At 53.2% G+C, this 25731-nt stretch overlaps 8 protein-coding genes across 8 annotated transcripts in view; 5 read left to right on the forward strand and 3 right to left on the reverse strand.

The window, feature by feature from the left end:
• Positions 1 to 2610: 2610 nt before the first annotated feature.
• On the forward strand, positions 2611 to 3071 carry P884DRAFT_41451 (uncharacterized protein). Its single transcript, XM_069445879.1, has one exon. The coding sequence runs from the start codon at positions 2673 to 2675 to the stop codon at positions 2991 to 2993; it is 321 nt and encodes a 106-aa protein (XP_069295927.1). The 5' UTR covers positions 2611 to 2672; the 3' UTR covers positions 2994 to 3071.
• An 83-nt stretch (positions 3072 to 3154) lies between these two features.
• On the forward strand, positions 3155 to 3991 carry P884DRAFT_204641 (uncharacterized protein; the record flags this gene model as incomplete). Its single annotated transcript, XM_069438592.1, has 1 exon — positions 3155 to 3991. One exon carries the CDS (start codon positions 3155 to 3157, stop codon positions 3989 to 3991), a length of 837 nt encoding a protein of 278 aa, XP_069295928.1.
• A 1542-nt stretch (positions 3992 to 5533) lies between these two features.
• On the reverse strand, positions 5534 to 6562 carry P884DRAFT_271070 (SUR7/PalI family-domain-containing protein; the record flags this gene model as incomplete). The annotated part of the gene is made up of 2 exons (XM_069442404.1): positions 5534 to 6241; positions 6362 to 6562. 2 exons carry the CDS (start codon positions 6560 to 6562, stop codon positions 5534 to 5536), a joined length of 909 nt encoding a protein of 302 aa, XP_069295929.1.
• A 1665-nt stretch (positions 6563 to 8227) lies between these two features.
• P884DRAFT_41469 (PLC-like phosphodiesterase) lies at positions 8228 to 9707 on the forward strand (the record flags this gene model as incomplete). Its single annotated transcript, XM_069445880.1, has 1 exon — positions 8228 to 9707. The coding sequence occupies exon 1, from the start codon at positions 8339 to 8341 to the stop codon at positions 9704 to 9706; it is 1368 nt and encodes a 455-aa protein (XP_069295930.1). The 5' UTR covers positions 8228 to 8338.
• Positions 9708 to 10340: 633 nt separating this feature from the next.
• Positions 10341 to 11113, forward strand: P884DRAFT_261629 (cytochrome b5-like heme/steroid binding domain-containing protein). Its single transcript, XM_069441576.1, has 2 exons — positions 10341 to 10670; positions 10873 to 11113. Exons 1-2 carry the CDS (start codon positions 10577 to 10579, stop codon positions 11028 to 11030), a joined length of 252 nt encoding a protein of 83 aa, XP_069295931.1. The 5' UTR covers positions 10341 to 10576; the 3' UTR covers positions 11031 to 11113.
• Positions 11114 to 12746: 1633 nt separating this feature from the next.
• P884DRAFT_301163 (uncharacterized protein) lies at positions 12747 to 13922 on the reverse strand (the record flags this gene model as incomplete). Its single annotated transcript, XM_069444835.1, has 2 exons — positions 12747 to 12872; positions 13719 to 13922. The coding sequence occupies 2 exons, from the start codon at positions 13920 to 13922 to the stop codon at positions 12747 to 12749; spliced, it is 330 nt and encodes a 109-aa protein (XP_069295932.1).
• Positions 13923 to 22060: 8138 nt separating this feature from the next.
• Positions 22061 to 23319, reverse strand: P884DRAFT_204984 (uncharacterized protein; the record flags this gene model as incomplete). Its single annotated transcript, XM_069438614.1, has 3 exons — positions 22061 to 22397; positions 22482 to 22542; positions 22644 to 23319. The coding sequence occupies 3 exons, from the start codon at positions 23317 to 23319 to the stop codon at positions 22061 to 22063; spliced, it is 1074 nt and encodes a 357-aa protein (XP_069295933.1).
• Positions 23320 to 24090: 771 nt separating this feature from the next.
• P884DRAFT_286188 (uncharacterized protein) overlaps positions 24091 to 25731 on the forward strand; it is a 2425-nt gene continuing 784 nt past the window's right edge. The window contains exons 1-3 of the mRNA XM_069443814.1: positions 24091 to 24195; positions 24273 to 24533; positions 24599 to 25731. The exon at positions 24599 to 25731 is cut by the window's right edge and continues 331 nt beyond it. Of these exons, the coding sequence (XP_069295934.1) occupies positions 24161 to 24195; positions 24273 to 24533; positions 24599 to 25731 (1429 nt within the window). The 5' untranslated portion in view covers positions 24091 to 24160. The remainder of the gene's footprint in view (positions 24196 to 24272; positions 24534 to 24598) is intronic.

The raw sequence follows: 25731 nt of genomic DNA on the forward strand, positions 1-25731 counted from the left end.
ACCTGTCCGGCTATATTGGCATATCCGGGGGTTTTGGCCCCACCTGTCGGGAGACAGGTGGTAGTCCTGAACTAATTAGTCAGCAACTAACCACCGGGTACTCTTTTTAGAAAGTGTCGCTAAGTGAAGGAAACAAGCATCTGTAGACCCACAATCTTGGAGTGGGTCGCCCAGGCAGCAGCAACCAGCAGAACAGGCAAGGACAATCATGAGGTTGAGCCTCACCAACCCAGGATCTTTCAAAGGAAACCTTCAAGAGACATCACGGAACGGGTGATCCGGGTTATCTTCACCTCTGTCCCTCCAGCTAGGCTTCATTCCAGAGCACATGATAACATGTAGGTACGTATACGGTATACAGCACTTCGCGGAGCTGCTATAAGGTTCTGAAAACAACGGTACCTCCCTCCCTGCTTTGTTCTTCTCCTCTGATACTGAGCTAGATGATACCGGTTCAAAAAATATGCAAACTATGCTCGTTCTTGGTGAGTTGAGGTCCAGCGTGCCGTGAGATATTCTCGTCTTGCGAGCGAACTTGGGTGTAGTGAGTCCCGAGTCAAAATAGTCTGTTCAAGGCATGCTGCAATACTAGAGGCACTGAAGGACAGAATCATCAGGCTAAGCGAGCCAGTCTCATAAGGATATCTTCAGGCCATTATAGTTCCAGTCAACGATGGGTTTCAGCGAGCGCTTGGGCGGGACTCCAAGGTAATGAACGTAACCGCCACACAGCCATCGAAGCCAGTGGACACCGACGGAATGGAAGATAGACGTGGCTGAGAAATTGACCTCTCGGGCATGGCGCCTTTGAGTTCCACAGAACCTGTAGTCACCGTTGACTAGCCCTCGAGTGATTTTCGTGTGAGGCGATGAATATCAGAGGAAGGGGAAAAGGTTTCATTAAGAAGGGAAGAAGGGAAGAAAGTAAGAAATGGAGATAAAACGTACAGTAAATAAGTCAAGAAGACAAAAAGGGAGAGGGAAAAGGAGTGGAATGAGCCATTAGGAAGAGCCTGGCATGAAAAGGCAATCTCCTTTCGGTGAGTTCATATCGGTGTTTCATTCCGAGTGCTGGAGTTATCATCGATGGAACAACCGAGAAAGAACCGATATGGTCCTGCGAGACGTGGTCAGCTTGCGGTTCAAGATGAGCCGCGACTGTGTGGGTTAGTTCGGCTGTTGCGCCTGCACTGCGATGTAGACGCGAAAGGGTGGGACTCGTGGGACTCATGACGGCTATTCGGGCGTGGAGAACGAGTCTTCTTGGGAAGCTGCCGAGTGAGGCACTTTCGGATGGCCATGAAAGACAACACGCCGCTGCAGTATGAATCAAGGACGGGGCTGCTGACGGTGTGATCAGGTCGCCTGCTCACATACCCGCCGGAGCTACTGCGGGAGTTAATTGCTTGCATGCAGTAGTCCCGCTGCTACAGGGAGCTGATTGAATGGAGGAGCTGGCAGTGTGGGCGAGGGCGAGATAGGAGTGGGAAAACCACACTGCACCGCATGGTCATGTCTGGTCAATTCCGAGCGGGGTCCTCGGAATGAGAGCAACCGACCCTTTTCTGCCATCCCCCAGCCACCAGCAAACGGGGATTTGACTGCTAGGAAGCCTGTAGTAGTGCAATCGAAACTGCACTGAAATGTCACGTTCTTTCTGTCTTGCTAGGTCTGCGGGGTCCTCGCGCGCCGTTGCGGCGTTCTCACCTCGAGACCCTGAAATCGGCCACCTGGGCAAGAACCTGGAACATTCTGCGCCGTCGAAGTTAAGGTCCGCACGGAATAATCCTTCGCCAACAAGGTTTCGGTGCGTGAGTGAGTTGCAGGATCGCCTCGCTTGCTCCGGAAGAGCAGAGCCGCCAATGAATTGACTAATTTACCTGCAGTTCGTTGACCCAATACGCGTCTCTATGCTCCGACATGGCTGAGGCAGCTTGCAGCAAAGGGTCGCATGGTGATGCGGCATGTCGGCGCGCAGGAAATCCCACGAGGTCAACCCTTTTCAGGAAGGCGTACTGTACATTGTTCAGTACAAGTGCAGACCGCACTGGAAGGTCCTCATCGTCTCAGCGTTCCGAAATGACCTGTCGATTCGTGTGCAGATAATTACTACACCGTCCACAGTCTGACTTCGGCCGAGTTTGAAAGAAGTTCCCGATAATGTTCTCCTGCGCCGCGTACGTACTTGAGCTCGCAGAGTTAAACCTTGTTCTTGGGTACGAGACTGACCAAAACTACAGCAGCTTAAGGTATTCGTCGAGTGACACAACGGTCGACTATTGGCGGAAGGTGCATTGTGGCGGGTGTGATGAAGTTGACGTCGGGCCGTCGTCGAAGGCACGAAGTTGGCTGGTTTCCAGCCTTGATTGGCCAATACAGAGGAATGCAGACAGGGATTTAAACGCCCAGCTAATCCCAAAGCAGACTAGGTTTTGTGATCAACTCTGGCCCGCGCCGGCACCTCTGCGGGGCTGTCCCCTCCACACTTCAGCGCTTGCTCTCATTCTGGAGGTCCGGCTCCATCGCGATCGCACTGGAGACTCGCTTGTTAGCCGCCCACCTTGCAGGGATGCTGTATGGTTGCATGGCTCACCGTGAGAGACAGAGAAGGCTGCTTTCTTGGCCTCGCATGGCAGCACCTCTCAGTCGGGAGCCCGCATTATTCTCCCACAATGGCCGGGTTCTGCGAAGCCTTGCTTCTTGTGTTGCCCCTGCTGCTTGGTCGAATCCGGCCGATGCTGGGTGTGCCTTCCGCTCCCCTCTGCCCCCGCCTTCCATCGCATCGCAGAACGTGGCTTCGCGATGATATAAGGCCCGCTCCCTTCGGCCTCATCTTCCTTCCCTTCTCCTCTTTCCTTCTGCAGCAAGTTCTCAACAACCAAACCTTTGTTGTTTCTTTTTTTTTTCAATCTCTTTTTTTTCCCCTCTCATACAGAGCTGTGCTCTGTCAAGCCAAACTAATACCCAAAAAAACACAAAACGAAATTCGGTAGCTTGCTGGTCTTGCTACTCAGTTGCTTAATCATCTTCTACTACCAAAGAAACAACTCTGGTTCAAACTTGCTCGTCACACTCTCCGGCGCAAAAGACATTCTCTCAGGACACTTTTAATATTCTTTTCAGCAGTCGATCTTTTCTAATAACGAAGTCAAAAATGTCCGCCATCCAGCTCTCCTTCTCTCTCCGCGTCTCCTCGGGCGTCAAGACGGTCCACCTCCTCGGCTCGTGGGACAACTACACCGGCCAGCTCCCTCTCTCCAAGGACAAGAGCTCCTCCAAGGGCACCTGGAAGGGCACCTTCCGCTTCCAGCAGTCCACCCTCCAGCCCGGCCAGCGATACTGGTACTACTACATCATCGACGGCTACCACGTCTCGCACAACCCCAGCGTGGACTCCACCGTCGAACCCACCACTGGCCGCGCCCTGAACATCCTCGACGTGCCCAAGGTCAAGTCCTCCTCGTCTTCCAAGTCGTCCTCCCGCAAGTCGACGTCGTCCTCCTCCTCCAGGAGCTCGCGCGCCTCGATCGGCAGCGACATCCCCAAGGGCCGGCCCCTGTCCATCTCCCAGATCAAGGCCCCCAAGCCCGTGTCGCCCAACGCCACCCGCCACATTCTGGACAACGATTTTGACGAGGAGGAGCTCAGCAGCCGCTTCGCCTCCGCCGGCATCTACGACGATGACTACTACTACGACGATGAGGACGTCATCACCGACTTTGGCGCCCCCGGCTCCCCGGTCTCCTCGGTCGGCTCCTCGCTCTCGTATCACTCCGACAGCTCCGGCTCGTCGGGCTACAGCACCCCGGCCTCGGAGTGCTCCAGCTGCACCTGCGAGCGTTACGGCATCACCCGCAAGGGCGAGCGCGTCCGCCTCGACTGCGGCGGCTCCCGCTGCGCCTACGACGACTCGTCGTGCTCCTCCTCGGAGGACGAGGCCGAGTACATCGAGCGCAGCTCCCGCCGCAACGGCATCGTCGTTCGCGCTTAAGTCGGCTGTCCGCCACGGTTGCCTCGGGCAGAGGCAACGGAAGAGGCTGTTCATTTTTGGTGTTCTTGTTGTCAACACAGACCTGGGGCTGAATAAGAGGGCCAGAGGCGTTGTGATTCCCCTTGCCGAATCTGCCTCACAGTTCTGTCCTCCGGTGTTTCTTATTTTCTACCGAGATTCACCACAAGTCGACGCATACCATCCGTCCGTTACCGGACATTCAATATCCGCGGGGAGAGGAGACTCGATCCGACGATGGCTGGTTTCAACTCACTCACTTCGTTGTTGTGAAACACACCAGCGGTGAGCCCCCGTTGGCTGTCTCGGGGATCTCACAAACCCCCTTCCCTCCTTCCCTCCTTTCTCGGCACGTCTGAAAGGGGACAGGTCGGCTCGGCTGGTTCGAGCCCTCCCTGCTCCCGCTTAGCCGTTGTCGTTCTCGGGGTCGGAGAAGAGTCCCCAGTTGGCCTGCGCTCCCGTTAGCGTGTGCGCCTCCCTCCCGCTTCCTCGCGAAGAAGGAAGGGGGAGGCACTCGATGGCTGCCTGGCCCTGTCTTGAGATGTAATACTCTCTTGCGTTCTCTCATTTTGCTGCAGCATCGCATACGAAAAACCTCGGCCGGAGTACTGTGCCCCCCCTGGCGGGGAGCGCGGTCCAGCTCGCGGCAACGAAGAACCATGACAAGCAGAGAGAGTATCTGCTTGTGGGGAGGGACAAGTTCTGAACCCCCTCGGGTTTCCTGCTTCTAGGGGATGGTTTTCTTGAGCAGGGGCCCGCCTGTTGGGGGACTTGGACAAGCTTGTGGCCTCGCGACCCGGCCTCAATCGTTTTGCATGGAAGGGTCTGAGCTAGCCCATTTTCTGATTGACGGTGATGGTGGTGATGACGGGGGGTTATGACAGCGGCGACCCCCACTTGTGATGGGGAGTTGGCCAATCCCGTTTTCGCCTGTGGTTGGTACTCTTGCTGCTACCGAGTGTACGTAACTACAATACTGCAATAAACTGTCTACGTGCCTGTACATCTGTTGCCTCCTGGGGATCTTTGCCACGTGAAATGTCTTGTGGCTACGAAGTTGAATGACTGCGGGAGGCTTCACTTGTAATCCATCCTGTTTATGACGGAGTATGGAGCAATCCCGCCTCCTTCACCTTGGTTGTCATGTTCAAACATCTGTCTGAGAGCCTTTCAATGGCAGAGTGACTCTTCTCATTGAGGAGATAGTCGCTATGCAGAGTTTTAAAGAAGTAGTATGCAATGAAATTAACCGCTTTTGATGCCAGATGCCGGTCCGCTCTAACAAACAAACAAACAAACAAAAAAAAAACCAGCCAACATGTCTCTAACCATGGTATCAATCTATGCCGGGAGACTACACATTTCCTGTATGCCAGACGTCGACGACTCGGAAGAACGAAAGAAGATAACCCAAAAAAACGACCGGAAAATGTGTGCGACCTTTGTCCGATTTCCCGCCCCTCTCCAAGGAGGAAGCAAGTGGCCCTTTTTTTTTTTTTTTTAAAAAAAAAAAAGGGGAGTTTTTTAAAACCTTACTCCCCTCCCGTTCCTGATCACTCTCCTGCCGGTCCTGAGATCCCGCCTCGAGGTGCAGCAGCAGCCCATCCCCGAGTGGGCGGCAAAGGCCCAGATGCTGAAGCCCGTGGCCAGCCACATGAAGACAAACATCCTGGGGCCCACCTCGGCGTGGATGTTGAGCTCGCTCTGGGCCTCGGCGGCGTACTTGAAGGCGACGCTGATGGCGGTGCCGACGACGCTGGCGGCGATGAGCAGCAGCATCTCGACGAAGGAGGCGACGGCGAGGGGCAGGCTCCACCAGCGCGAGGCGACGGCGAGCGGGGAGACGAAGATCATGAGGAAGGCGAGGAGGGCGGCGGTCAGGAAGAAGCCGAACATGATCTGGGACGTGATGCGCAGGACGGACAGGATGGTGACGACCTGCGTGGGCAGCGCGATGGTGGCGCCCGAGAGCAGCTCGTTGGTCAGCACCTCGACCGGGTTGAACCAGTATAGCGTCTTGGGCGGCGAGCAGTACGTGATGCCCACGCCCACGTAGCCCTCGCAAAAGTTCCACAGGCCGACCTGGTAGAAGTCGTGCAGGCCGATCGACTGGGCGATGCTGTTGATCAGGCTGGCATTGGGGACCGACGTGGGGATGATGTCGGTCAGGTCGAGCTTGAAGAAGTACGTCTGCGACAGGACGGGGCGGGGATACGTGTTGCCGACGAGGACCTAGAAAAAAAAGGGGGGGAGGAAATAACAGGTTAGTTAGTCTGATCTCAGGAATAATAATCATCTGAGGGAGGGAAGAATGCTTCTTTCTCCCTGGGTTGGGGAAAAAAAATAACATACAAGAACGAGGAAGATCCAGGCGAGGACATAGGAGAAGGAGGCGCTCAGAGCAAAGTTCCGGCGCATGCGGGTTGCCCGCTTGAAGCCGGCATCGTTGCTTTCGGGGACATGTTCCTTGGAGATCGGAGTTGACGGCGTTGAGGGGTGACTCTTCTCGGAGCTGGTATTCAAGCGGGACCGGAGCACGGCCGGCAGTCCCATGTTCGCCCGGCCGCAGATAGATCGGGAGGACTGCTCGATGATTCTTTTTTTTTTTTTTTTTTTTTTTTTTTTTTTGGGGGGGGGGGGGGGGAGGGAAACCCGGGATGACCGGGAAGAAAGTGGGTGTAGGCAAGAAGGTGACGTAGATGAGGTGGTAGCTCAGGTAAGACCAGGTAGGGTTGGGTTAGGTACGCGACTACCTGGTAAGGTAGGTAGAGTTCAGGCACCTGTGGGTAGACAGGAGCCCAGGCAGACCTGCTGCGACAAGTTGAGCTCTCGGTCCCCTATGCTCGCGGCAACGCGATGCACCCCGGCAACGTGGAGGAGGAAAGGCGCCACAAGAGCCGGAGATCTGGGGAGATCGAGAGTAGGAAACAAGGCTGAGAGAAAGGTAAGCCCTCAACACGAGGAATTGAATCAAGGGCGAAACATGCAGGAGCTAGAAAGGGTGGGGAAACAAAGAGTCAAAAAATGGGGAGCGACGGGCAAGAAATGAAAAGATCAGACGGGATCTTCCCACACCGAGAGAGTCCTTCCCAGGTTCAACTGCCGCACTGCCGCGGTGGTGTCGTTTAAACAAGGTATGTTGTTTTGCAGGTGGCCGCAGGCCCCCATTCGGTACCTTATCCACGCTACTTTACGGATGGGTACCTTATCTTGCTTGCTCTCGGAAGCGCTGGGCTGTGCGGACGGCGAGGACCAACTCCACCTCATCTGCACCGCACTGCACGCCACTGCAGCCGATGCGCGCAGGGGTGAGTTAGTTATTGCCGAACGGTCCGCGCATGCGTTTGGAAAGTGGCTGCCGGGCGACGATCCACTGGCTACGAGCGCCCCTGAGAGTGCGGCTGCTCAGCGCTTCGCCCAGTCATATACCCCACCGCTTCCAGCACGTCAGATAACTAACAGCGCTTGCACATGCTTAACTCTGTCTCAATCGAACACGTCACGCCAGATGATCACAAAATCTTTTACTTCCCCTCAGGTCCCGCAAAACAATGACACCATAGTGTATTAATTCCTTGTATCTCCACTTAAAGTGCACGATTAGCGGTGGAGAGTGGCGTTGATGGCCCACGTTAATATACAATTTGCGCTCGATGGCTTGGCAACCTGATGCCATGTTGTAGATCGGAGCTGCGGGAGAGGGCCGAAATGCTGGAATAATGTATGTTAATCATCAGCATAGTACGCTCAACTATATTAGCAATAAGGACGGTATAAGATACTACGTACGTATTTTGGTACGTACACCAGCGGAGCTTTATTGGGGGAAAAATATACAGTCGCGGGTCTGGGCGTAGTTTATACTCGTATAACCCAAACGACCTGATAAGGTTCAGGAGAAACACCGAACCGAGTATACGGGTGGTGGCGACTTGGCCAAGAATTGACCGCCCAATGTCCTGTCAGCGGACGCTTCGTGTATGAGGGCGGGCGAGAACCGAGAGCCGCGGGCGGTTGCAGGGATTTGTCACAGCACGACCCCACCGATGTGCGGCAGTGCCGGACAAGCAAGGGGCCCGAAGCGCAGACAGCCTGTTCATTGGAATGCAGCCGTTCCTGCTTGCCGCAGGACATGGAAGCTTTGTCCAAAGAATTCCCTAAAAGGTAACTTAGCTCTGATGGAAAGGCGGTTATCGGGGTAAACTACGCGGTTGTTTGAAAACATCCGAGTCCATACTGAACCTCTTTTTTAATTTTTTTTTTTTTCGTTCTGTTTTCGTTTTCTCTTTCGATGCCTTTTCTGGGGCTTGAACCACACAACCATCACGAATGATGGCGTCCCTCAAGCGCATCATCGCGGGCGCGCTGTGCCTCATCCTGCTCAGCATCGGCCCGGTCCGCTGCGACAAGGCCGATGCCGAGACCATCAAGACCGACGATCCCGACATCACCATGTTGACCGGCACACGGAGCGACGCGACCGAGTCGAGCACCGATGCCCCGACTGGCATCTACCATACTCCTTCCTCTCGCGAGACCGACGCAACGACCAGCCTGCCCACCGGCCGCGGCCATCTCACCGAGAGCGACGCGGAGGCGAGCTCTTCCGAGACGGTGACGTACATCACCGGCTCGCACGCGTCCTCGTCGACGACCACCTCGGACAAGAAGACGTCGAGCACGACGTCAACGTCGACGGCCCCTCCGCAACCGACCAACACACGCCCCTGCAACAACTATCCGGAGCTCTGCGACCGCAAGTACGGCAACATCACGCAGGTGGGCTGCCACAACAGCCCCTTTGTGCGCTCGGGCAGCGCGGCGGCCAACCAGCAGTTCCCCGTGGTGGACCAGCTCAATGACGGCGTGCGCTTCCTCCAGGCGCAGATCCAGTGGCCCGTCAACGGCACGGTGCCGCACTTCTGCCACACGTCGTGCGACCTGCTCGACGCCGGGCCCATCACCGACTGGCTCCGCCAGGTCAAGGACTGGGTCGCCTCGCACCCCTACGACGTGGTCACCATCCTGCTCGGCAACGGCAACTACTCGACCCCGGACAAGTACGCGCCCTACATCGAGGAGTCGGGCATCGCCAAGTACGCCTTCACGCCGGGCCCCGGGCTCACGACGGTCGACGACTGGCCGACGCTGGGGCAGCTGATCCTGTCGGGCCAGCGCGTCATCATGTTCCTCGACTACATGGCCAACCAGACCGCCTACCCCTGGCTGCTGGACGAGTTCGCCTACATGTGGGAGACCCCCTTCGACCCGGTCGACGACGCGTTCCCCTGCGTCGTGCAGCGCCCGCCCGGGCTGCCCGCGCCCGACGCGAAGCGGCGGCTCTACCTGATGAACCACAACCTCAACGCCGAGGTGTCGCTGCTCGGCCAGTCGCTGCTCGTCCCCGCCGTCAGCCGGCTCAACGTGACCAACGCGGCCCGGGGCCCCGGCAGCCTGGGCATGGCCGCCAACAACTGCCGCACCGACTGGGGCCGCGCCCCCAACGTGCTCAACGTCGACTACTACAACTACGGGAACTACCCCGGCAGCGTCTTCGAGGTCGCCGCCAGGATGAACAACGTCTCGTGGACGCGGCGGCCGTGCTGCGGCCCGGACTCGAGCGCCGCCGCGAGGATGGAGGTGGCGAGGGCGGTTGCGTGGATGGGGTTGGCTTGGGCCGTCTGGATGATCGTCTAGTTTTTTTTTTTTTTTTTTTTTTTTTTTTTTTTTTTTTTTTTTTGCTGTTGTTCTCTTTCCTTTCCTCTTGTTGTGTGTTCTGGGACACGGCATCATTGCACGGCGTTAAGGAGTCGTATCTAGAACAAAAAGGGATCAGTACCGCTTGTTGGTGGTGGGACACCCACTGGAGATGGGGGAAGCGCAGGCGATCCTTCCAACGAGAGCGAGTGATAGATATTGATTCGCACGAATCCAATATATATATATGGGAAACTGGCTGCCGAGGTAGTTAGGACAAATAGTTTTGACATTGATATTAAGACCGCAGGAACAAGTCTAATGTACAGCACCTACCTACCTACGTAGGGAAGTAAACAAGCGTCATCCCTTCGTTGAAACAGATAACCGAATCCCGTGCACAACCATCCCTACCTTTCTACTAGTACGGAATACTGGTACATATATATACCCTATACCCCTGAGCAAATCGAGATCCCGTCCGGGGGAATGACGTCTGCGGGGTGAACGGGGAACTTCCCTCTTCTCTTCCCCCCCCCCCCCCAACGGTCCAGACTCCAGGTCTTGGCATCTCGGCTGACCCTGGACCGCAACGGAAAGCCGAGGTTCAAGGCAACCGCGGAGCCGAGCCGGCGTCTGCTGTCCACTCGGCGCTCAACAATTAACAATCACTCACGCCCGCGCCCGCTCCCTCCATACGCTACGCTCTCCGTGCTGAGTACGGACTACAACAACATACTTTAGAGGCACCGCGCAACTGATCGGCTACCTACCCTGCCGACTTTGTGATTCGGCCTTGGCCCTCTCTCACCAAACCCCCCAAAAATCCCGACCCTCGAAGCGAAACAGGTCCATCGGATCGCCGCCACCATGTCCAAGCAGATCACCAAGGCCGAGGTCGCCCAGCACAAGGACGAGAAGTCCATGTACATCATCATCGACGACGGCGTCTACGACGTTGCCGGTAGGTGATTTTGTCGGCCCTCCTTCTGGCCGCCCCCGATTGGCGGGCGATCATCGCGCTTCCGGCTTCCGGCTCGGGGAAAGGCCGTAGTGCTCTTTACAAGAGTATCCCGCGCGTGTGCGAGCAGCGTTCCCCCGAACAGTTACGCGTCTCTCCGAGGCAGCAGCGAAACGGCCCGCTAACCAACCGGCAAAATCGGCAGGCTTCCTCGACGACCACCCGGGCGGCGCGAAGATCCTCAAGCGCATGGCCGGCAAGGACGCCACCAAGCAGTTCTGGAAGTACCACGGCAAGAGCGTGCTCGAGAAGTACGGGCCCAAGCTCAAGGTCGGCACCCTCAAGGAGGAGGCCAAGCTCTAAAGGGGATGGATTGGTTTTTTCTTTTCTTGGGGGGGTTTTTTCCTCTGTGGGATCCAGCTCTCTCTCTCTGCAACCGGGGGGGGGGGTGTCGTAGGGTATTTATCTAGGCGTATGTACATACGTATGTGCGGCGGGAGCGGCATGGCGTTGATACCACCAATACAGCAATGTTGACCTTTTCTACACGTGCAAGAAAGCAAGCAGGCAAGCAAGCAAGCAAGCAAGCAATCACCACAGCCCAGCTGATTGATGGGCTCCAGCTGCTTCTTCCTGACACCCACTCCCCGGCTCGGAAAACCCCATTCCAACCAGACTGCGACGTGGTACGGAGGACATGGTAACTGGGCATTATATTCCGTACATACCTTTTAGGTAGCTAGGTATGTACATACATACACCTACCTCAAACCCGGGGGCGCTGAAGCGTGAGCTGGAAAGGGAGCCTCAAAGAGAGACAGGTCCGCCTCCGACCCGCTCAGAAAAGAAGGTAACCCTCCGCCATTTTACCTCGGGTGTCATGGCATTTGTTGCCGAAGCGACCTGCCCATTCGGATCGAGTTCCCGGGGTGGGGGGGGGAGGGGGGAGGGGGAGCCTCACACCTGAGGACCCATCCTACACTCGGAGAACAAGAGAGGACTACGGCCAACAGACAGGGGTGATGACGATGGTGACCTGCAAGCATGGAGCTGCCCCGGTCCTGTCTTATCTTTTATTTTTCTTGCACCTCTCTTCGCCTTGATGGAGGACCGGAGAATCTCGGTCGGAAAACGAAACGTCTATCCAACGTGAGGTGATTCCTACGCAAAGCAGATGGCGCTCATGGCTAAGACACAGGTTCCTGCAACAAGAGTCGGCACCTCCGATGATGTATCGCTAGCTGCAGAACAGACTCGGTCTCTTCTGTACGTGGGTAGTGTGAGACTTGTGACTTGCTTTTTTTTCTTTTTTTCCAAAAAAAAAAAAAAAAAAAAAAAAAAAAAAAAAAACTGCTCATCACAAAGGGAGGTCCAGCAGATAGCAGTGGAAGATCCCCATGTATGTATGCACACGCAGTGCACCAAATACAGCACCCACCAGCCAGTTAAAGGGGGGGGGATCTAGACGGGTTGGTCAACATCACGGCGCTCCGAGGGCGACGGATCAGCTCCGGAGCCAAGCACCTAAAAGCACATTGCATAGGACTCCAGACGTCGTATAAGCATACCAAGTATGGTGCGGCTGGTCCGGTTCCGGCTAGGAAAGAGAGCATCCCTATCTGGGGCAGACACCATCCATCCCGCAGCAAGATGCGAGCTAGTTATGCGCCGAAGGACTCCTAATTAAACAGGCGGCGCGGTGTCATGTACTCAAGGAATCGCAGCTAAGGAATAAACTTGAATCGGAACCGGCCATCAAAAAGCAACAACCAGGGTCAGCTTTTGATCCCGAGACAGCCCAAGCCTCTCCCGCGGGAAGAGACGAGGGCCCAGGTCACAAATGCGCCATCACCCCCGAGCCAAGGAATCACGGATCCTGCAGCCCACCCCTCCCCTCGTTCCTCGCTCCCTGATTCTTCACATACACGGGAGTCGTCGTAGGTAAGGTATTGAACTTACGCAGGCAGTTGGGCTGGTTTCAATGGTATGCGCCAAGGTCAGGTAACAAACATCCCCGAAGGGCCAAACAGGAATAAAAAGCACCGGGACGACGTATGATGAGTTCCATTAATATTGCTGCTACAACAAAACAAGAGTGCCCAGCAAGAACCAGCGCAGCGCCTTCTCCCCTGAATCAGACAGCTCGTCCGTGAGCATAGCCACAAAAGGATCCTGCCTCTTCTCCTTCTCACCCTTGCCCGCATTCTAGAGTAATGTTGATGAAAATACGAGACAGAAAGAGAGAGACTAAAACAAGAGAAAGAAGAAAAAAGAAGAAAACAACTTTTTGTGCGCCCGCCTATTCGCCTGCTGTACCTGTGCCCGTGCCTGATTTGCATGTCTGTCCAAGAAGACAAAACGAGACAGAAAGAAAAAGAAAATATCGCTAAGGAAAGGCTTCGCTGCCACTGACGATGGTGGTGGCAGGAGAATCTTGATTAGGTTTGGAGACAACCGACTGGGCTCCGTGGGTGCTGCCGGAGCGGATCTCGTCTTTCCCTCGATTTCCCCCTGCTTTTCTGGACGGTTTGCCGTATTGCTTGAGAGAGAGGCGGGGGAGAAAGGGGGGGTGGGGGGGATGAAAGCAAAAAAGGATGCAGGGACAAGCGAGCATTCCTCTCCCTCCAGAATTAAGGGTAGGCGAGGCCATGGTCGGAAGCCGGTCGGTATCCTTGGTCGGTTGGGTCGGTTGGTGGGACAATTGTTGGTATTGTAGTTGGTGTTGCTGTCTTGCTGGATGAAGCGCGAAGCAATCGTTTGGTTGGGTTCCCCCTCCTCTTGCATTGCAATACAGAAAATGATGATGATGATGATGATGATGAATGAATGAATGAATGAAGAGATCCAGTTCCCCGCCGATGACACCGTAACGCCCGGTAATATTACAAGGATATTCTGTTCCTTTTTCCAACTCCTCCCACGAGGAGAGAGCTGAAGAGGAAGGAAAGAGTGATAGAAGGGGAAGGGAAAAAGAATAACGCCCGACAATCGGGAAAGTCGACCGCTTGCTCAGTGACGCATCGTCGCCGGCCAGTGGTCCCGGAAGCTGACGGGGCTCGGGGGCGGCGGGGCCGGGACGGAGTAGTCCTGCTCCTGGATATGCCGAACGGGCGTGACCAGCTCGTCCGACTTGGACGCCAGGGTGGCGTTGAGGCTGGCGAACAGCTCCTGGGTCGTGATCAAGCCCAGGTTCCGGCGCGGGGGCGGGATCGGGATGGGCGCGGAGAGCGGCGTTGTGGCGACCTGGGAAGGCATGGTGGCGTGATGGTCGTAGAGGGTATTGTTGTTTCCCGTTACTTTGCTCCAAGGAGGGAAAAATAAAAGCAAAGGCAACCAGAGCGATATGGAAGTCGAGTGAGCTGATAGACCGTCTGGGTTGGGTCAGCATTGGTGGATGAAAAACCAGATGAGTGGATGAAGGCAACGAACGGGATGGGGGCCTACCTTTGCTTCTCCTCTTAAAAAAAAAGGTCAATCAAGGAGAAATGAAGGCACACAAAGCTTTCGATATGTTTGTTGATGTCGGTCGGCAAAAGTCGGCGAGCGGGTTGGCGGGCTACGCGAGGAGCGAGGCGATGGGTATCAGAGAGCAAGGGCCGAGGATGTTGAGTAAGTTGTGTTATTATATGCCCGGCTACGGTATCCTTCGGTTTCACGAGCTAGTTACCGCTGCGTTGGTCCTCGGCTGCTGCTCCCAACAGATGTGATCTGCGGTCGGCCACGCGGAATGGTCGGTCAAGTGGTGGTCAGGTTGTAAGAAAAGCAACGAGAAAACCAAAAGGAAACTTTTTGGTCTTGTGAGACCAACGGTGGGTGTCTTTATGTGGAAGCCGGCCAGGCCAGGGAGACGGGCAGACCAGACCAGACCGGACCCGGATGTTTGACAGAGGACAGGGGTGAGAGAAGGGGGGGAGGGGGGTCCAGCTTAGAAATTCTGGGTGCGGCCCTGTGGGATTCTGGGGAAGCCAGACGGATGATGGCTAGTGCTTCCGCCTTGTATGTATTCTAATCATACATACGGATTACATGCATGTGTTCTTACAAAACCAGGCTTTTCTCGGTGAACGAAGTAAGATTCTGCACTACACTGTTCGACATCCCTTCAGCTTATCTCCACGCAAACGAGACGAATATCGTCGCATGGCTGATGCCTGCAATAGGTATAAGTGACATATTTTTCTTGGCGGCGCGGAGAGAGGAAGCTTGGGAAAGCAAACAGGACACCAGTGGTTCCGCTCTCGCGTGAGAGCTTTCTGTGGTGATGCGGCATTACAAGGGTGGATGAGGTGCTTTCGAAACGGCCTGGCAAAGCGCTGTTCTGGACCCCGTTATTTCCTAAAACCGCGGAAAACATCAGACAGCAGGCCCTAATGGGTCGGCGGTACCGCGGCAATCAAAGAGCTTTGACCGTGTCTGGGGGTCGGCGGCTGCTGGTGAAAAATGGGTCGCCGTATCCGAGCACGCCAGCTTTGTCCTGCACTGCGTATGTCATCCGTACAATTTTAGGCAGGTATGAATGTAACGTTATGTACTGTACATACCTTACAATGACTACACTACACGCCAACCAGCAAACCTGCAAACGAATCTTGTCGGGGCAAGGAGTAATTGCAGCCCTGGACCAAGCAATAGGAGGCCCTGTCCAGGCCAACTTCCACACGCCCGAGTGCGTGGGATTGACCGGTCGCCGGGGAAGGGAGCCGTTGAATGCTACAAGCTGCGCTTGCTCTACGCTCCGTCATTTCATGCCTATCGCCGCTCCTCGACAACAGGCGGTAAAGAAAGGGGAAACTAGTGTAATGTCCGGCGTGTCCAGCCGGGATCATCAAAGCAATGCGCTCTTAAAACCTGTACACTAACGCTACAACTGGCGAGTGACGATGTGTACGGATTATTCGGTGCACTAGCATCACCGATCTTGCCTACCTACCTCGTACCTGCCATTGAATGGGTCCAGAGAAAATTCTCCCCCGTGGGGCAGACCCGCAGCTTATCCCGATTCGGGTCGAGCATCCACGATCCGCTGGAACGCCCGTCTGGGACTGTGGGGTAGTTAATATGCCATTGGTGCGGATTGGTCGGTTGACTCAGCTCTTCGCCCCACCGCTTGCCCTGCGAACACGCAACAAAGCATCATGCAACAAACTCCCGAAATCGCTGCCTGTTGCGCGGCACTGCTGTCCACTACCACAGTACATGTTTCGGTCCCGTCGAGGCCGGGCCAGCCGTGGTACTGTCCGCTAATGTGTTTCAATGACACGTCTTTCATCGATTGGGAAGAAGGACCTCCGTGGTGCTTGGCGTTCTTCCTCTTCGGCGCACCTTTCCCGTCAATCACGCATCGCCGTCCTCGTTCCGTTATGGTACTGGTTGAAGACCGAAAGGCCCGAGCCAGCTAGAGGCCCCCGATTGCCAGAAAGCTCGGTCAGATATTGAGCAGCCGCGCACGGCAACACTCCTGCTCGTTGCTGATGGCAAAACACTGACAAGGGGGTGGCGCATGAATCCGGCCCCATCAGGCCGGCCTGTTCGCTGCTGCTGGCACTCGCGAAGGTATCTCTATTCAAAGCACTAATAAGGCGCGGTATCGTGCCCGACCATGTCCTTCTCCCTGAGGGCGGCAAAGCATCTCACCCACGGCATGCTAACCATAGGTTCGTTTTGCCTGCCAAACCTGGCGGTTCCGTCAGCATCAGGGTTACACGGGCAGCACGAATCATCCCAATGTTGGGCACCTCATGTCGCAATTTACAGCTTCGATGTGCACTAGTTAGTAGTATTGCCTACAGAATTGAACGCAATACGCAATAACTACTCCGTGCCGGCCCCGTCCAACAGATACGCCATGGGCGGAGTATGGGGCGGCTATACCGGCGCATAACTATACCAAATGACTAAAAAGTGCATGGCCCCGTTCCGTCTGATCGTTGCTTGGCCGTTTTAAGCAGTCTTCTGGAACGTTCAACAAAGGCTCTTTGCCCCGAATCCCTGCAATGCTGGAACTGCAAATGGAAGCGCTAGCCCCCTTTTCAAACAGTGTAACGTTCCCGCCGCTCCCGGTACGGAGTACACTACATACATACCCGGTGGTTAGTTGCTGACTAATTAGTTCAGGACTACCACCTGTCTCCCGACAGGTGGGGCCAAAACCCCCAGACATGCCAATATAGCCAGACAGGTATACGTCCAAATCCGTGTCCAATTTTACCAGCCAACTCCCTATACTCGAAGACATAACCACTGCCACAAGCCTAGTTGAACCTACTCTCCTATATACGATACCTCTAACTGACCAAATCTAGGAACCGGCTAGTAAACGGGCCGCCAAATGGCTCCTTACCGCTTAAGCTTGCCACCAAACCAGCCGTTTACCCTATAGAAAGTAACCTAGTATTCGGTACGCGGCTTAGCTATTTAAGACTAGAAAGACCTAGGTTGGCCAGTACTTAAAGTCTTTAAAGGATACTAGACTTCTAGCTACTAGTAGTAACGTAGTTAGAAGACCTTGGTCGCTTCGAAACGATAAAGATTCCGCCCTCGAAAGATACGTATACTAGCTTATCAAATCTGGTTCTCTCGCTGCCAAAGATCTTCTTTAGGATATTACTAACCGTTTACAGGTACGTCGCGATCCTCTCTGCCCTCCTATTAATAAGTACTAGTAGTTACGTTAGAAATAGGATTATCTATAGTTTTAACCGATATTCTTTAAACTAGTTAAAGTAAACTAACTCTTAGCCGAGTAGTAGGTAGAAGAACTAGAGATGTTCTTTAATAAGCTCGAGGATACTATTAAAAGCTTTAAGATTATTATATCTAGCTATTAGAACGTAGACGAGACTAGATATATACTTATACTATTAAATAGGCGGTTTAAGATCTTAATAGTTAAAATAGATAAGAAGAAGAAGGTTAGTATCTTCTTCTTTTCTAAGTGTTAGTTTAGAATACTAATTATAATATTTTATTAGCTAGAGATTCTAGACCTTTATAACTAAGAGTTAATAAGTATAATTAGTATTAGAAATACTATTAGTAATATTATCCTAGTATTCTATATCTTTAAATAGTAGTTATTAGAAGATTAGGATATTAAAGGTCTTAATAAGGAGATATAATTCTATAAGTTAGAGATAGTATTTAATAATACTAAGATTATAATAGATTAGATATAATATTTTAATAAATACTCCTTTACCATTTATACTAAGTTCTGGTAATATAGTATAAGCTTTAAGGAATGGTTTAGTTATAACTATTATAACTATAGTCCTACTTTTAGTATATACTTTATTAACCTAGATAATATTACCCCTAAAGATTTAGTCTATATATTTATACTATTAGAAGAATATATATACCAACTACTTATCCTAGATAACTTTATAGGATATTATAACCTTAAACTTTATAAATACTACCTTTTATTTAATATCATTATTATCTTCCTCCCTCCCTATTTAATATACTTTATCTAGTTAATAGATATAGGAGTCTTTTACTATCTTAAGGAAGTATATTAATGACGTCTCTAGTAAGTAGTTTAAAATAGTAATCTTACATTTACCTAGGTAGACTTTATTAGAGGATTCTAGGAAATCTAGGATACTAGTTTCAAATACCAAAATATTATAATAGGATTTAAAAAGACTAGTCTTTTTCTATTAAACTAATATATTATAATAGACTAGATTAGGGAGAAAGTGTTATCTAATATAAGTATTAGATATCCTATAATAATTCTTAATAATAAGTAATAGGTATATATAAAAAAAGGTATTAACTATATTTAAGAGTAATATCTTAAGCTTTTTAGTTTACTAATATAAGAACACTTTTAGGATATTATATTAATAGTTAATAAGGGTTAGCTAATATATAAATATCTAAATAACTTTACTAAGGATAAGAGAGCCTATCTAGCTATACTATCTACTAAGAAAATATAAGGCTAACTTGTCAAGCTAATAGGAGAGGTTATAATAAGTATAACCATTCGGTAGATTCGACGGTTTTAGGAGATCTAAGCTTAGAAGAGCGCTAAGGTAATTTAAGATATTAGCCGAAAAGCTACCTATATTACTATTAAGCAGATTAAACAAGAGTATAGGGAGGAATATAAAGTCTAGAAAAGGCGCCTAGAGAATAAGATTCCTAGTACTAATAGGTATTACCTTCGTATAATAACCTTTACCAAATTCCTAGAAAAGACTAATAAGAATGACTATCTTCCTCTTAATAATAACAACCCTCTCTAGATTCTACCAAAGGAGCGTTAGCTATTAGCATTTTTTAACTTTAGAGATAGAAAAGAAGTCCTAATCCCCTAGTTAGCTAAGAAGCCGTTATTAGAAGTTAAACTCCTATCCCCTAAACGTCCTAGGATATAGATTGGCGGCATGACTATAATATTAATTAACGATAGCGATAATGACAGATTTGACTTTATAGATAGTAAAGATAGGTAGGAAGAGGATATCGAGTTACTATCTCTATCTAGGGTTAAGAAGGAGTCTCTATATATAGCTATTATTAAGGATATTAAGAGGTTTAAGAAGCGATAAGCCTATAAGTCTATAGTAGTAATACTAAGGACAGAAGATAATAACTATTACTAAGAGGCTAAAAGAGAAGGTATAAGAGAAGGTACTACTATAATTAAGAGCGTTAAGAGCGATAGGGATAGGGGGTATAATATAGAGGGAGAGGGAGACGAAGGCGAGTTATATGACCCGTTATTTAACTAGTTATAACCGGGTGGAATTAAATTTTACTACGTTTTTAAGCTTTTTAGAGCCTAGTTTATAATTAAACTATTTGTAGCTATTTAAGGCTATTATTGTGATGGTAATTGAACTTGATGGTACCTTTTGTAAAGATGTGATTATATGGGAAATTTGGTGGCGATGTGTCTGGCTGTATTGGTATGTCCGGGGGTTTTGGCCCCACCTGTCGGGAGACAGGTGGTAGTCCTGAACTAATTAGTCAGCAACTAACCACCGGGTAGTAAGTATGCGCACTCTTGGTAGTTATTTCGTCATGCACAGAAGTAACGGCGGAAAAAAAGAGCCGGAAAACGGCGCGCCAGTAATACAACAAACGCCATTTTCCGACTGGCGATGTTCAGTTCGGCCGGGTTTTATTATTATTTTTTTTTTTTTTAGGTTTTGCGGGAATGCTACCGATGACGAGAATCTCTCATCAGCTTCATCAGCTTTGATTGCTTTGCAGCGGAGCTTCCCACCGTTCCCCAGACTTTCCGTGCTGCCGGGAGCGGGCGCCAAGACGCAGATCGAGCTTCCGTTTGCACTCGGCTTGATTGACCGCATGCGCAATGCGGCTCGCAGAGCGAATCAGCCAATCGACGTGGCGTGACTCTTTTCGCCTTGCCGATGGCGAGGATGGGTGAAGAAAAGCACAAAAAACAAAAGCAAAATGACGATCATTTCGGCTGGGCATACGCTTTGGATGTCATATTTTTTGCAGCTTTTTGGACTTGTTTTGTGCGTCAATGGGACAGTTTGCCCCGGGCAATACGGGTTACTTCATATCCCAGTCTGTGATTTCTTTCGCGGTCACAGCCCAGCAGCCCAGTAGACTGTAAGGACTAGAAATCAAGGAAGCGGCACTAGCCTGCTCATCTCCTCGGCCACTGACGCCAAATCAAGGTAGCCTGCCTCGCTCCGGTGTCTGTGAGCCATCGGCCACTCGCTTCGCCCAGTGTATTCCTTAGCACTAACCATGGTCTTATCGTGGCTCATATTGACGGCGAGCTGCCTCGGTCCCGCGGGCCACTTTCCGACACGGCCGACAGACGAGCGTCTGATAGTCAACACGCCTGCTCCCGACGGCTGATACGAAAAAGCCGGGCCACAAAGGACAGCAGAAAGAACCGGAAATGCAACCACCGAGGCGGATTCACTAGCGTAGTCTAAACACATGTCAGGCACAGGTACGTATGTACAGTACATAGTACATACACTAGTGTACATACCCTGGCCCTGCTCTCCTCACCGCGTAACGATGTCGCATGAATCCAAAGCGAAAGATCCGCAATCCGCGGCGAAACTCGCGGTGAATGCTCGGTGACGAAAAAAATCGACAGGAGAAAATGAGCGGAACGGTCGATTCCCTCAAGGACCCCTTGGCTCACCCCTGCGACCGTTGGAGAATGAGCTGGGGGGTTGTGTTGTTGTTCCGCCACGATGTGACCACAAGCTGGGGGGCCGGACGAAGCCAAGAGCTGTGTCGATGCAGCAGAGGCAGAGAGGCTCGACAGGGCAGGGCGACTCGTTCATGTCCGGGTAAATCAACCGCGCCTCTCATGCCGGGGAAACTGCGTGCCAAAGCAAGGACTTGCCCTCCTTTAGTCCATAATATCCACCCCTCCTTTTTTTTTTTTTTTTTTTTTTTTTTTCGCTCGAACCACGTTGTTGGCCCACTCACGGGGCCTACAAACGGACCGGGGGCTGCCCCGGGGCGGCCGGCACATGAAATCGGTTCGGTGCTTGCTTGTCGCGATGGGCAACGGCACAGTGATGCTGTGAAACCGCCAGTTAACCCGGTTGGTCCATGATTATTGGTCGGGTCTATCTGTTGGCCTGCTCACCTTGTCTAACAAAAAAAAATATAACAGAAAATAAAAAGTTAAAACAAAGGAAATATGAAAACATCATCTTTTAAAAGGGTTGGTTTCGGGGCTGAATTTATAGCCTGGCCGGGAGCTAGGCTGCCCGCGGCTCCCGTGGTTGGGGCCCTGGTGCCGTTTTATGTTGCCTACGCAGATGCCGACTTCTCTCGTCAGGTACTCGTTGACCTGCTCTGATCGGGGGACCCCGACTCGATCATTATTCAATCCTTTGTTCGGTGGTTGATTATCTCTGTGCTCTTCCGAGGAAACGCCGCGTCATTTGTGTTGTACAAAGCTTGTCGATGAAGTTGCTGCTTGCCCACTCAAAGGAGGGCAGGAGAGCGAAGCGGCTAAACATGAAGGGGCATTGTGGCAGCTGATAACTGTCCCGTAAAGACAGCCCTCGCCTTCCTGACCGCCGTCAAGCAGGAAAACACTCCGGTATTTTTCTGGGAATGACTATTCAATTCCTGCTGCAGGACATCTTGAGAAAGAGGCAAGCAGGACGTCCCCTTTCCTCCCGTCGAGAACAATGCTCTCCTCCTCTGACGTGGCGGTACGCACCCCGTTCACGTACGAGTCCATAGGCAGCTGACCTGCCTCGCTTCGCAATGCAAAGGGAGCTAGTCGGCAAGCTTTTGCTACCAGGATAGGTCCCCATTCTTTCGGCGATCTGCGTGTCCTCTTTGTCACATTCTTTCCTCCTGTGTTGAACGATGAATCGTCGTCGAGGAACCGAGCGGCAGATCTGGGCAATGCTCCTCTAACTCTCAAGCTTGTACGCTTGCTTCGCTGTCCCGCTCCAGAGCATCTCCTGGTCTCTCTCACTCAACCCTGCCAGGTCGCACACCATGTCGACAACCTTGTGCCACTTCTTCCAGGCATCTTCGCCGACTCCCACCGTGCAGACCGGCCAGTCGCTGCCGAACATGATCCTGCTCGGGCCGAAGGCGGCGACGACAACTGCCAGCCACGGCATGATGGCTGCAAATATGTCCTCGGCCGAGCGCTCCTTAAGCTTGTCCGGAAGCTCCGAAAAGCAACCGCTCAGCTTCATGTAGGTTTTGCGGCACTTGCTGAGTGTAAACATGGCGGTACGCCTAGCTCCGTCGTCAGAACAGCTCAGTAAAGAGGGCACAGTCTGCCACCAGTGTGATCAGTATATATATATATATGACACTTACCACGCAACGTAGGACGGATCGTTCTGGTTGATGATGGTCAGGTCAGGCTTGCAGAGGTGATCTAGACGGCCAGAGAGTCAGCCACACAAAAACCGAATCCACGTCACGCGGGCTGACTGCAATCGGAGGCGCCCCCCCCCCCGGGGAGTCGGTGAAACGTACTCAAGATGAAGACGACCTTGTCCTCTTCCTCGACGCCCTCGTGCGCCCGGTCGATCATCTCGACGGCCTGCTCCAGCTGCACCCTCCCCCGCCGGTGCTGATCGATGCCGACCTCGAAGGCGAACCCTTTCCTCCCCAGCAGCTTCAGGCCCTCGATGAACCCCTCCTCCAGCGCGACCCCGTTCTCCTTGTCCTGCAGCAGGTACCGGAACCCCTTGACCCGCCTCCACGTCTCCGGTCCGGCCTCCTTCTCCGCCTCCTCCAGGTACCGCCCCAGCTCCGCCGGCCCGCTCGCCACCGGCGCCCACGGCACCAGACCCAGGCACAGCCGGGCGTCCTCGGCCGAGTGGCCCTCGCCCGGTCGCGGCTGGCCCGTCACCAGCCGCCGCATCCACGCCACCTCCTGCAGCGGCCCGGCCCAGTCCCGCGAGCCGTCGTTCTTGCGGTCCACCTCGACCACCACGAATCCCGCCAGGGGGACCCCACCACCACCACCACCAGAGGGGTCCGCCGGCGACGACGACGACGACGACGACGAACCGGTGGTGGCGGCGGCGAGGAACTCGCTAACCGAGCGCTGCCCCGCGAGCGGGTGGTCGGGGGTGCACCAGGCAAGCGAAGACACCTCGGAGGAGGGGTAGAGGTGGATGTGGGAGTCGATGATCGGGGGAGGCATGGTGTATGTAGCCCTGTGTTTAAAGTTGTAGATTGACTGACTCGGAGGGAATGAAGGGAAAGGGGGGTCGTAGATAGTGCGAAAAGGGAGGGAGGGGGAGGTCTTTTGATTTGCTCCTGAGCGGGTTGAGTGGGCTGAATGGGCTGAATGAATCCAGCGATGACCAGGATATTTAAACTAGTAACCACTTCTCGACGCGAAAAATAAAGGATATGGTAATAGGTTAAAAGAAGCTAACGTGAGTGAAAAGCGATTGGGTTTGCTCAGAATGAAAAGGGAAACGGCGATAAGTCTGTTGTTAAAAGCTCCTCCCTTCTCCTCACCGACATAGCGGGGAGACTGCTTTCCCCACCAATGGCTACGAAAGCTGGACTTGCAGATCGTTCACGAGGCGATTGCATATGCAAGAAGTTTTTTGAGAGACGGGGAAAACTTGATTTTTAAGCTGTTGCTATGTTTACGACGACGACACCCAACATGGTGCCTCGAAGTTGGCGTAGCGTATTGCGTGTCAGACCGGATTGAAAAAGCCTGTTCAACACACGAAGGAAGCATTCTGAGAGTTTAAAGTGGGGCTCTGCTGTCTGTGGTGAAGCTGGTTCATTGTTAATACATGACAGTGACAAGCACAGTGCAATACCTACCCCTAGTACCGTACGCGCCCGTACGGATAGTGGGCCCATTAAACCCGTGCCCCTCGACGCGTTCTGCGCGCGGGCCCAACGCGGGCCCCTCTGTGACTCTGCATAAGCGCACCGCTCAAACAAACCGACTTCTGCCTTCGTCTGGACCAGATCTATTCAGTCCCCACACATACTGAAGCATCGACAATCGATACACGATGGCAGAAGCAGAAATCACCCAAGGCGCGATAGAGTAAGTCGACAGGGTCAAATCGACCTTATCTACCTCCCTCCCTATCTTGGGGAGGTACCTTCTGACATGAGAGCCAGGGCCATTTTCTGCGACCGCGAGCGTGCTGCTGTCCAGTTCCCCGTCCCGGTGCTGCAATGTCTTCATATCAAGTTTCTCGAGAATAAGAACCCCGGAGTCCCTGGACCCGAGAGGTACCGCATCGTCCTCAGCGACATCCGCAACTACGTGCAGTGCATGCTGGCCACTCAGGCGAACCATGTGGTGCACGACGGCCTGCTGCAGAAAGGCTCCATCGTCCGCGTGAAGCAATACCAGGCCCAGTCCGTCAAGGGAAAGAGGTGCGTCGGGTGCCGCGGCACCCCCTTCTTCTCGAGCCGTACCGGTGCTTACAGGCTCGCCTTAGTATTTTGATCATCCTCGACCTCGATGTCATGACGCATCTCGGCACGCCGGACAAGATCGGTGACCCCAAGCTCATGGAAGCCGCACCGAGCGAGCAGCAGCAGAATACCACGATTGGTGGCGCCGGTTTCTACGGCGGCGCCAAGAGCGAGCCGGCAGCGGTTCACGAGACGAAGGCGCAGGTTCAGCGGCAAGTCGCGTCCCGCACGGGAGGCGGCAGCGGCAGCGGCAGCGGCGGGCACGCGGCGAGCACGATATACCCGATCGAGGCCGTCTCGCCGTACACTAATAAGTGGACCATCAAGGTCCGCGTCACGAGCAAGTCGGACATCAGGACGTGGCACAAGGCCCACAGCGAGGGCAAGCTCTTCAGCGTTAACCTGCTGGACGAGAGCGGCGAGATCAGGGCGACGGCCTTCAACCAGGAGGTCGACCAGTTCTACGACCTGCTGCAGGAGGGCTCGGTCTACTACATCTCGACGCCCTGCAAGGTGCAGCTGGCCAAGAAGCAGTTCAGCAATCTCGCCAACGACTACGAGCTGATGCTGGAGAGCGGCACGGTCATCGAGAGGGCCGACGACCAGAGCTCGGTACCACAAGTGCGCTTCAACTTCTGCACCATCCAGGAGCTGCAAGGGGTCGAGAAGGACGCGACCGTCGACGTCATTGGCGTGCTCAAGGAGGTCAACGAGCTGGAGCAAATCACGTCCAAGACGACGCAGAAGCCCTACGACAAGCGCGAGCTGACACTCGTCGACGACACGGGCTACTCGGTGAGGGTGACGATATGGGGCAAGACGGCCAGGGAGTTTGATGCCAGCCCGGAATCCGTCATCGCCTGCAAGGGCACGAGGGTCAGCGACTTTGGCGGGCGCAGTCTGTCACTCCTGTCGTCGGGCACGATGGCGATCGACCCGGACATTCCCGAAGCCCACAAGCTCAAGGGCTGGTACGAAGCGCAGGGGAGGAACAACACGTTTGCGACGCACAGCAACCTCTCGTCGGTCGGCGCCGCCACCGGCCGCAAGGACGACACCAAGTGGATCGCCCAGATCAAGAACGAGAACCTCGGGGTGGACAAGACCGACTACTTTACGGTCAAGGGCACCATCGTGCACATGAGGCAGGAGAACT

The sequence above is a fragment of the Thermothelomyces heterothallicus genome, assembly GCF_042370625.1.
Source record: "Thermothelomyces heterothallicus CBS 202.75 unplaced genomic scaffold P884_scaffold_18, whole genome shotgun sequence".
NCBI classification, from domain to species: Eukaryota; Fungi; Ascomycota; class Sordariomycetes; order Sordariales; family Chaetomiaceae; genus Thermothelomyces; species Thermothelomyces heterothallicus.